At 44.0% G+C, this 10,640-nt stretch overlaps 3 protein-coding genes across 6 annotated transcripts in view; 2 read left to right on the forward strand and 1 right to left on the reverse strand.

Moving 5' to 3' along the window:
- Window positions 1-5,340, forward strand: part of zbtb7b (zinc finger and BTB domain containing 7B) — a 21,710-nt gene extending 16,370 nt beyond the window's left edge. For 3 of the 4 annotated variants that reach the window (XM_034875048.1, XM_034875045.1, XM_034875049.1), the window contains 2 exons: window positions 904-1,979; window positions 2,105-5,340. In XM_034875048.1, coding sequence (XP_034730939.1) covers window positions 904-1,979; window positions 2,105-2,735 — 1,707 coding nt within the window. In that variant the 3' untranslated portion in view covers window positions 2,736-5,340. The remainder of the gene's footprint in view (window positions 1-903; window positions 1,980-2,104) is intronic. The other variant, XM_034875046.1, reaches the window with a different exon arrangement.
- The window catches only part of khdc4 (KH domain containing 4, pre-mRNA splicing factor), an 18,379-nt gene that overhangs the window by 1,509 nt on the left and 6,230 nt on the right, over window positions 1-10,640 (reverse strand). The gene's annotated exons all lie outside the window — the stretch shown is intronic.
- The window catches only part of LOC117946728 (NADH dehydrogenase [ubiquinone] flavoprotein 1, mitochondrial-like), a 4,909-nt gene continuing 334 nt past the window's right edge, over window positions 6,066-10,640 (forward strand). Inside the window, exons 1-10 of the mRNA XM_034875081.1 lie at window positions 6,066-6,327; window positions 6,835-6,917; window positions 7,012-7,182; window positions 7,306-7,489; window positions 7,583-7,772; window positions 8,581-8,793; window positions 8,890-9,056; window positions 9,191-9,272; window positions 9,794-9,939; window positions 10,435-10,571. Of these exons, the coding sequence (XP_034730972.1) occupies window positions 6,244-6,327; window positions 6,835-6,917; window positions 7,012-7,182; window positions 7,306-7,489; window positions 7,583-7,772; window positions 8,581-8,793; window positions 8,890-9,056; window positions 9,191-9,272; window positions 9,794-9,939; window positions 10,435-10,509 (1,395 nt within the window). The 5' untranslated portion in view covers window positions 6,066-6,243 and the 3' untranslated portion in view covers window positions 10,510-10,571. The remainder of the gene's footprint in view (window positions 6,328-6,834; window positions 6,918-7,011; window positions 7,183-7,305; window positions 7,490-7,582; window positions 7,773-8,580; window positions 8,794-8,889; window positions 9,057-9,190; window positions 9,273-9,793; window positions 9,940-10,434; window positions 10,572-10,640) is intronic.

Consider the following 10,640-nt stretch of genomic DNA (forward strand, 5'->3'; position numbering starts at 1 on the left):
CACTCGAACCTCTGCGTCGATAGATTTGCTCATAAAACTTCTTTACTGGGTAAGAAAAAGACAGAATGGATTGAAATAAATGACATCTACTAACTGACCGTACTGTAAATGTTGTGCATCAAGTTTGCAAGTGACGTACTTTTATTTCAGTCCTCAGTCCTTGTTCTTTCACTGGTACTACCCCCCTTATACCCACTCTTGCCTGTCACTTCCTCCTTGTCCCCTTGCTTGCTTTTCTTTATTCTCTCTCTCCTCCATTTGCCCCTCTCTGTCTTCGCCAGGTATTTTAATCAAACCGCTAATGCTATAAAGGTTTCACACGGGAATTAACCTACTGCCCTTTGGTTACAGCACAAACAGTACATTGCATAAAACAGCATCCTTTCCGTGTCATTGTCAATCGATCGTTTTATCTCTCTCTCTCTCTCTCTCTCTCTCTGCTCCAATGATTATTTCTTCAACTTCTTCTTGCTGTTATATTTTGCAGCTGGCTCTATCATCTCCATCCCATTTGTCCTCCGGTGTCCAATGTCCCAACCCCCATCTCACTGGCCAAAATCGCCACCTCCTGATTAATCTGGAGAGAAAGTACAGGGGGGAGGGAGGGTGGGGAGGATAAGGGGGTAGAGTTGTTGCCAAGTCCGGTTTAAATTGTCCCTCACGTGAAAGAAACTCCTTGTGTCAGTCACGCTACAGAAGATTTACATTAAGGGACTTTTAAGCTCTCTGAACGACGGGTGTTCTTTCAATGTTAGAAACCACAAAGAGAACAAAATAAATGATAAAATGAATTGTAAAATTTTTTTTATCCATAATAAAAGGCAGATTGTGACAGGTACAAAACTGTAATTTGCTCAAACCTCAGTTCCTCCACTTACCTCATCTTCCCCTTCATTCACATAGGTGGCAATGTCTCCAGGAGAGGACGGTCTGATTGGGATCCCCTTCCCGGAGCACAGCAACGAGCTCTTGTCCCACCTAAATGACCAGAGGAGGACAGGACTACTCTGTGACCTGACTCTGACATCCCGCGGGGCTCGCTACCCAACTCATCGCTCTGTCATGGCCGCCGTCAGTCTCTACTTCCGCCGGCTGTTCGGAGCAGAGGAGGGGGGCGGCGAGGGCGGAGGAGGTTTTAGCGTATGCCAGCTGGACTGTGTGGCACCCGACGCTCTGGACGCTCTGCTGGAGTTTGCCTACACTGCCACCCTGACCATCCCTAGCTCTGGGATGAGAGATGTGCTGCGAGGGGCTCAGCTTCTGGGCATCCAGTGTGTTGCTGACGCGTGCAGAGACATCCTGGGGGAGACGGCTCAGGCGGAGGGGGAGACGGCAGAGGAACAGAGAGCCCATCACACAGCCACTGAGAGGATGGTGAGAGGAGAGAGCAGGGTGGAGAGAGGGTCCCGAAGAAAAACTGACAAAAAGAAGGTGAAAAAAGTAGGGTCACATCACATCAACTCCTCGGTTTTGAACCCACCGCCTGCTTCTCCCGTCACGCACCCTTCGCCTGTGTCCGACAGCCTTCGCTCCCTGCCGTCTACCCAGCCTCCGAGCCCTGAACAGGAGGAGCTTCGCTTCAAATCCAGGCAGAACGGAGATCCCAGTGCGATCAAAAAGCCAGGTAGAGGGGCCACACTAAATGGTGGGCTTCTTCACTGGCTGCATGAGCGCCCCCATATAGCCCATCCTCCGCCTGTCCCACCCTTGAATGACAAGCTGTCAGAGGATGAGGACATGGAGATTTTTGGCGACGATGGTATGCTGATGGAAAGCACCTCCTTACCTACCTCGGTAGCTGTTCGAAGAGCGGCGGCATCAGCAGCAGGAGGTGGGAGGAAGAGAAAGTCTCAGACGCCCCAGCAGTGCCCTGTTTGTCAGAAGATCATCCATGGAGCAGGAAAACTGCCCCGACACATGAGGACACACACTGGAGAGAAGCCCTTCCAGTGCTCTGCTTGCGGAGTCCGTTTCACCCGGTACAGAACATTCTCACATATAATATGAACACAACAAAATGTTGTGATGTTGCGTATTTGTAGATATTTATCTCTCTTTCTTTTCTGCCCCTCATTCTTTATCTTCCCTTTTTCCCCTTTATTAGGAATGATAAGTTGAAGATCCACATGAGGAAACACACTGGTGAGCGTCCTTACCCTTGCCCGCACTGTCCTGCCCGGTTTCTCCACTCATACGACCTCAAAAACCACCTGTCCCTCCACAGTGGGGCGAGGCCCTTTGAGTGCCCGCTCTGCCACAAGGCCTTTGCCCGAGAGGACCATCTCCAGCGTCACCGCAAGGGACACAGCTGCCTGGAGCTGCGCACACGCCGGCCCAGACGTGGGGCTGAGTTTGGGGAAGATGGGAGTGAGGACGGAGGCGGGAGAGAGCAGTCCAACCCTCTGGAGGCTCCATCTTTACAGGCCCACTCCTCGGCGTTGTTCCCTCGGGCAATGCTTGGTGATGGGAGTGGGTCCAGCATCGGCCCCCCGCTAATGTTTCAAGGTGACGTTGAGAGGGAGCGGTCTCTTGCCTTTCAAGCTTTGGCTCAACTTGTGCCTCACAGGCTGGCGGGCTACCCTGAGCTTTTCTTGCGAGGTCAGGAGCTGCGAGGGGGCAGAGAGGCAGAGGGAGAAGATCCAGGAGGAACCCACTCGCCGGATGCGCAGCGCGACCGATGGGCTGACGAAGTTGAAGAGGAACTTGGAGAAGAAGAAGCAGAGGAGGAGGAATAGTGTAAAGAGTGTGTGTGTGTGTGTGTGTGTGTGTGTGTGTGTGTGTGTGTGTGTGTGTGTGTGTGTGTGTGTGTGTGTGTGTGTGTGTGTGTGTGTGTGTGTGTGTGTGTGTGTGTGTGTGTGTGTGTGTGTGTGTGTGTGTGTGTGTGTGTGTGTGTGTGTGTGTGTGTGTAAACCTGTGTGTGTCTGTGTGGTAAAGCATCCACAGTAAAAAAAAAAAATCTCACTCAGGTGGCTGGACTAATAACCTGCTGCTCCAATATAGAGAGCGCTTAAAAAAAAATTTAAAAAACAGACAAATAAATGTTATTAAAAGAAAAAACGGAAAACGGGTTTTCTTAGATATTTTAAATGTTTGTCTTCTGGCTCTTGGCATTTTGATTTAATTTGTCTTTTTAGATTTTATTTCTCGTTTGCTATTTTAATTTCATGTATTTCAGGTTTGAGCTGTTTGATTTGATTTTCTAGCTGGACATGCGTGTGTTGCGTGTGTGGTAACTGGGATGCTATTTACTATGCAAATTAAAATCCAGAGCTGCGACATGAAGGGATCTTTAAAGATGTTTATTTTAGTTACAACACAAATGTATTGATTCAGGTGCAATTTAAAAGTCACAGCTCCTAGATCACAAGAATGAGTTTGTTCGCCGGCTGTCCTCTGGTGGTTATCAGTAGAAAGGCAGTGTAATTAATCCAACTCCTTCTGTACATTGTACGCAATAATGTTTGTTGTGTCTTTTCTTGTTAGTGGTAATCTTTGCTTGGACTTGGTGCATAAACCAAAGATTTTTAGTTCAGCTATTTTCTCAAGTCTTAAGTTAACAGGAGAGGAGAGAGGTGAATTGTAGCCAATGTTGGATTTGAAGAGAAGACTCTTCCCAACTGTTTTGATAGCCATGAGAAAGAATCTGCTTCCATTTTTGAGTGTTTCAGAGCCCTAGAGCTCTGTGTTAAATGCTTGACCAAAATAGACAAAGTCTGGGTCAATGAGTTGATGTTGATTATGTTAAACACATATCTTCCTTTCCCAAAGGTTGTGGATTATCAATGCACTCATTTGGGTTCCTTGTTTGAAAAGAAATATGAAAAAGGGGCAAAAAAGTGAGGGGGTGAAAGAGTTGGCGTTCCCCCTTTTCTGTACGTATTTATTTATTGTTATTTATTACGGTTACGGTTTTTTTATAAGACCAAATCCAAGGGTAGGACACAGATCACAAGTCTTACAAAAAGCTGCATTGCGCTAAAGATTTTGACTCAACATCTCCATATAAGTTAACGCCTTTTTCATGGGCTGCTTGACTTCTTTTGATGATTCTTCCTCAAATGCATTCTTTGCACATTTAACCCTGTCAGGTACTGCAATAATACAGGCACATTCCATCCTCCGGGGTAGAGAGAAGGGAACAGCGCAAAGAAGAAGTCAGGATGGTTGAAACCTTCGATAAAACTGGAATACAAAATGACTTGTTGTTGGACATGTTCATTATGCTTTTCTGTTGTTAATTTAACATTTATCGTAATGTAACACATGTTAACATGGCAGTTCTTATAGATCGGCTACCGATGTTCTAAAGAGGCCATTATCATTTGAGTTAATCTATCTTCGACCAAAAACCTTTTTAGTTGCATCATGCTTTCCCTGGACCAGTACATTAAGGCCTTTTGCAGGGTGTAATGCAGTTGTTAATGGTTTTAAACGACACCAGTTTTCTTTGTATTTCCAAATCTCTTGAAAACCATGTAGTCAGAACCTGCTGTAGCAGTCTGCTGGTCTGACTCTCTGTGCACTATCCGTTCCTTGTTGTGTAGTAAACCTTTTTTTTAAATTTCCAGTTTATTTTGCACTATGAGATTTGAGAGCTTCAAGCCTTTTTGTCTGACCTTCAATATCTAGTCCATTAACTCACTCAATACCATTTAAGATTGTGATTGAAATACTTCTTTAAAACCTGCATACATAGAATACTCTTCCTCCTGCATTATAGTACAGAATTATAGTCAATATATTATATATTGGGATGAAGTTGCCTTAGATTTGTTTTTGTTTTTTGAGCTGCAACTACTCTCAGGAAATCTTGAGCAATGCACTAAGTGATTATACACAATATAAAATGGGAAGAAATGGTTTGGTGCTGTCAGGTGATTGACACTCTTCATGTAAGTGTAAGGCCAGTGGTTTCAAAATAAGAGATTTTGTATAATTTGACGGTTGAAAACCAAATAAAATAAACCTGTTATGAGATTAAAAAATAGGGAAATAATAGGTATGATAGTAAACTCCTGGCCTTACTGGAACCAGTCCTACTGGAATGGCAGTTTGACAGTTGGTACTGCCTGTGAAGGGTGTTGGTGCTCCCATTCAGAGCTTTGTGAATGAATGAGGGTTAACTGATGCCAGCTGTGAAGTGTGTGTGTTTCTATGTGAGCTGTTTGTTTTCTTGGCTTCGGTGAGGGGACATGGGGTCTGGTCTGTGTAAAGACCCCGCTATCAGGGATACATTTTTGTCTTTCAGTTTTTAGTGGAACTTTTCAGAGATATTAATTAATTTTCCCATCATTTGTTTCAATAAATGTACAGAAAATAAAGAAACATATCTCAGCTTGATCTTTTCTGTGTTTCTGTTATTAATTCATACAAAACGACCCTTTTTAGTAAAGGCTTTAGTTCATTTGGTAATTAAAGAGCTGTTGAGTGACCAAGATGTGTGCTGGTTGGGAAATTACAGTTGACTTGTGCTCTCTGGTGGACAAAAGGTGTACTGGGCACAATATTTTTGTAAATACCTTAAATTTATCTTTGGCATTTCTGTTCTAAAATGTATTTCTCATTAGTAACTTATGATAGTACAACTCTTAAGAAGATGTCCTTTTTCCCATTTTAGTGTCCCTTTTTTCACAGCAGACATTTTGACATGTTAGATGGCTGAATTACATTCAGCTGATTCAGCTTCACCTTCAGGGTCTTGATGTTGTGCATGTCGTCTCACTGCTTACTGGAGCACCTGGATAGAAATTAGCCTTTGTGAATGTAATTAGTAAAAGTAGGCCTATATTTGTTTTCCTCCTAAGGTGAGTAAAAATGGCTTCTGAGAAAAAAGGCCCAGTTGTCAAATAGGCCAGTCAACTGCTATTTATGGACCCTGGAAACGTGGGATTTCTATCTTCACATTAACAATCCAGTTATAACATTGTTAACCATGTACAAAGTCCCTTGATGATTGCGCCCTTTTGCGACCCCGATACTCACAAGTTAATTGTCAGTTTGATTGAACGCGCACGCGCCTTTGGGACGTTTTGGCACGGGCGGATGGGATAAGATTTGACGTAGTTCATTTTATCCTCTTAGTTTAATTAAGCTAAACGGGCAGGGCCATGCTGCAGCTCCTGTAACAGCGGAGTTTTCACAAATCGTTTTGATTGTATGACAAGTGAAACGGAGGCTCTTGGAGGGAAAGCTTTGGACGATAAAACCGTTTGAAGGGAGTTGGAGGTGTTTGTCGCTTGCAGGATGCTGCCTCGGCGGATGCTGTGGGGCGCTGTGGTGCGTCAGGTAGCTCCGGGTCTGACCTACAGCACTGCAGCACAGCCGCAGGTAGGCCTGCATGCATACTGCAATACACACACTGCAGAACACACTGCAATAAAACTCAGCACACTGGCCTACAGGCCTACTTTCATACAGAGGGTTTAGACACGCAGTAAGTAACTGAGGTTTTAGTCAAATGAGATTATCCAACAAAACTACAGAGATAAACATGTTATTCTTTAACCAGCTATTTTTGATTAATTTGTTTTTGGACTTCAACATTTTCATATTCTATATGAAATATAAATAAGATAGGACAGGCAGACGTTGTTGTGGTCACAAAGTTTTAGAGGTATATTGAATTCAAATGTGTTGTGGACTTTACACCTATGCTCATTATATTGCAGAGTATAATAGTTATTGCCCATTTCATGTAGGCTACTGGAAAATTTGTATTTATTGTGAAAAATCATAACAGAAATGATCTCAGTGCACTTAACAGATACTGTTAACAAAGATCAAATAGCCGCTTCGTCAATCACACTTTTCTGTTATCTTTATCTCCGTCACTAGGTAAAGCAAAAAAAGACCACATTTGGCCCTCTGAGTGACGAAGACCGGATATTCACCAACTTATATGGCCGGCATAACTGGAGGTAAAAACATGAAGGACATTTGTTTTCTTGCAGACCATCTCTAAGGACCTAAACTCAATAGAAATACTTGTTCACTTCTCCCTCTTCCTACCAGACTCGAGGGCTCACTGAGACGAGGAGACTGGTATAAGACTAAAGAGATCCTACTGAAGGGATCAGACTGGATCCTGAATGAGGTAAAAATCTCCGGGCTTCGAGGCAGAGGAGGAGCAGGCTTCCCCACTGGCATGAAGTGGAGCTTCATGAACAAACCCAGCGATGGCAGGTATGAAAAGGAAAAGAAACATTGTGATTTGTCAGAGACACTTTAGGATCACTGTCCACATCAGTAATGACACTCTGGTGATCCTCAGTCTATTGAGTGTTTCCTTATATCCTGCGTCCTAAGGCCAAAGTACCTGGTGGTGAATGCTGATGAGGGTGAGCCTGGGACATGTAAAGACCGTGAGATAATGCGCCACGACCCCCACAAGCTAATAGAAGGCTGCCTGATCGCCGGGAGGGCCATGGGCGCTCGTGCTGCCTACATCTATATCCGAGGAGAGTTTTATAATGAGTCATCAAATCTACAGGTATGCAAAGGCATAGATGGATGACCCGTCAATCTACAGCTGTTGTGTGATTTATAGCCTACTATGTGTTGTTTGTTTCTTCTATTCAAACAGGTGGCTATCAATGAGGCATACAAAGCAGGGCTGATAGGCAAGAACGCCTGTGGCTCTGGGTTTGACTTTGATGTGTTTGTGATGCGGGGGGCCGGAGCCTACATCTGCGGGGAGGAGACAGCTCTCATCGAGTCTCTTGAGGGCAAACAAGGGAAACCTAGACTCAAGCCGCCATTCCCTGCAGACATAGGTGAGGTAAAAGCTCCACAGCTTCCTACTCTCAGTTTCCTACTGGGGTTAATTGTGGTTTAAAGTAGCAGCATGTAGGATTTAGTGGCAGCAGTGAGGTTGCAGATTGCAACCAATTGAATACCCTTTCTCTCACCCCTCCCTCAACAAGCGTGTAGAGAACCCGCAGTGGCCTTCTGGTAACATAAAAACAAGAAAGGCCCCTAGAGCCAGTGTGTGGTTTGCCCGTTCTGGGCTACTAGAGGCTAAGCTAATAACAATGCAACCACACTTAGTTTCAGTTCAAGATACACTAATGAAAACATGATATGAATATATTATTCAAAGTCAAAGTCAAAGTCTGCTTTATTGTCAATTTCTTTACATGTCAAAAATATACAAAGAAATCATAATTACGTTTCCCTCTATCCCACGGTGAAGACAAGACATTTTTAACCAATTAGGTCCACAGACAAACATAACCTTCAAGTAAACAATATAAAAAGTAAAAATAAGAAGACATATACAATGAGGAAAATAAGAGCAGCAAAATTTGATTTAAAAATGTGCAATTATGCATACAGTCGACCGTCAATGTAATAGTGCAAAAGTCAGGCGGAAGCATAGTGGTGCCAGTTATGTAGAGTAGCAGAAATGTGTTCTGAAGTGTTTTCAGGAAAACAGGACAACAACAACAAGTTTGCAAAGTGTGCAATTATTATTATTATTAATTTGAATATTATATTACATTTTTGCCAATAGATCCCCCTAAATCGTACACACTGGCCCTTTAAGTGATGATGTTTACTGCTTCATCTCTCTCCTTTAAGGGGTATTTGGATGCCCGACAACAGTTTCCAACGTGGAGACAGTTGCTGCGGCGCCTGCGATCTGTCGTCGAGGCGGAGCTTGGTTTGCTAGCTTTGGGAGAGAGCGGAACTCTGGGACAAAGCTGTTCAACATCTCCGGACACGTGAACGCACCATGCACGGTGGAGGAGGAGATGTCTATTCCTCTGAGGGAGCTAATAGAGAGACACGCAGGTGTGTGTGGGTTTGCAGTCAACCTCTGTGTCGATGCTGGTTTACTTTACAGGATGTTGACATGACTCCGCTCTCCTCCTTGTGTGATGGATGCAGGGGGAGTCAGGGGCGGATGGGACAATCTATTAGGAGTGATCCCAGGGGGGTCCTCGACTCCGATTATCCCTCGCCATGTGTGCGACGATGTTTTGATGGATTTCGATGATCTGGTCCGTGCTGAGACTGCACTGGGAACTGCTGCCATCATAGTTTTGGATAAATCGGTAAATAGATTCATGAATAATGTGCATCATTTTTGGGCTATTCATTCTGCCCCAAGGTTCTTTGCTGGAAGGTAGAGTCCCAAAATGCAGTTGGGATATAATAACTTTATTACAGAACGTATGTTTTCCTCCAGACCGATGTGATCCAAGCCATCGCACGTTTGGTTGAGTTCTACAAACATGAGAGCTGTGGCCAGTGCACCCCCTGCAGAGAGGGTAAGGCCCTGCACAATGTATTTAACACTTGTAACAAGACAGTTAACATGCAGTGAGTTTGTTTGACCCAACACTGTATGTATTTTTCCAGAGGCCATTTCTCTCTAATTGGCTCAAATAGTCGTGTGCACAGCCACAAAACCTCAGTGAGAAAGGTGCAGAAAAAGTGAAGCAGGCTACCTGCACAGTGGAATCAGTTCTCACTTATAAGCTTTTAAAATCCACATATTACTTGAGTGGTGGGAGAAGTACTCAGTTCTTATATTTAGGTGGAAGAAACACTGCTGTAATGTGAAAATACTCTGGTACAAATGAAAGCCTGGATTCAAAACGTAACTTAAGTAAAACTTAACTAAAAGAAAATGCACTTAAAGTATCAAAAGTAGTTATTCATTTTCTTCATGTGGGTATTTGCAAGAAAAAGATATTTGGTCGAAACATTGCTTATAGGTTAAGGGTGCTCTCCAGTGTGAGTACTTTTCTGTTGTATTCATCTTTCATCTCTTTGTTCCCTTCTTAAGGAGTCGACTGGATGGATAAAATGATGGGGAGGTTTGTTCGAGGAGAAGCAGCAGCTTCAGAAATCGACATGATCTGGGAGCTAAGCAAGCAAATAGAGGGACACACCATCTGTGCCCTGGGGGACGGAGCGGCCTGGCCTGTGCAGGTGACCCCTTGTTGTTGTTTTTCTTTTTACCAGTCCAACAAAGCTGTTAATGAATCACTGACTGAGGTTACAAGTTCAGTAGTTTATATCCTTAACATTCCACTCCTGGGATTGCTCCGTTGCCTCCAGAAATTTGGCCCGATTTCACTCATTTCCCTTTACCCGTGGTTAACTTTTTCTCAGATCTCTGAAAGGTAAATCCAGATAGCTAGCTTGAGTATCTGTCCAATTTGAGTTTTCTATTGCAAGACTAAAACAAATTTTAAACGTACACGTTCCCCCAAAACAAGTTCCTTCTGAGCCCATTTTACCGACGATTGGGATTGGTTTAGAGAAATGCCAATAAACCAGAGCACATTTTCCACCCCTCCCTGAATGCTTTGTAGAGTAGCCAGACTCTCCTCCAGCGCACTTTGGAGGAGGTAGTACCAAGTACCAATTTACATTTTAATAATAAGGTCTATTGTCCTTCTTCACCTTTTTTTCCATTGGCAGGGACTGATCCGTCACTTCCGGCCGGTAATGGAGAGCCGCATCACTCAGTATGACAAAACAAATCCTCCAAGATAGCCAGAGACGGAGATGATCTGAAGCTGTGCTGGACTCCATTACAGCCTTCAGCCCTTCTTAACCTTCCTCTGGTGTTAGCTTTCTGCTGCCATCTGAAGTGTTAGCGGGTCATTTTGGACCCGTGTATTAAA

The sequence above is a fragment of the Etheostoma cragini genome, chromosome 6, assembly GCF_013103735.1.
Source record: "Etheostoma cragini isolate CJK2018 chromosome 6, CSU_Ecrag_1.0, whole genome shotgun sequence".
NCBI classification, from domain to species: domain Eukaryota; kingdom Metazoa; phylum Chordata; class Actinopteri; order Perciformes; family Percidae; genus Etheostoma; species Etheostoma cragini.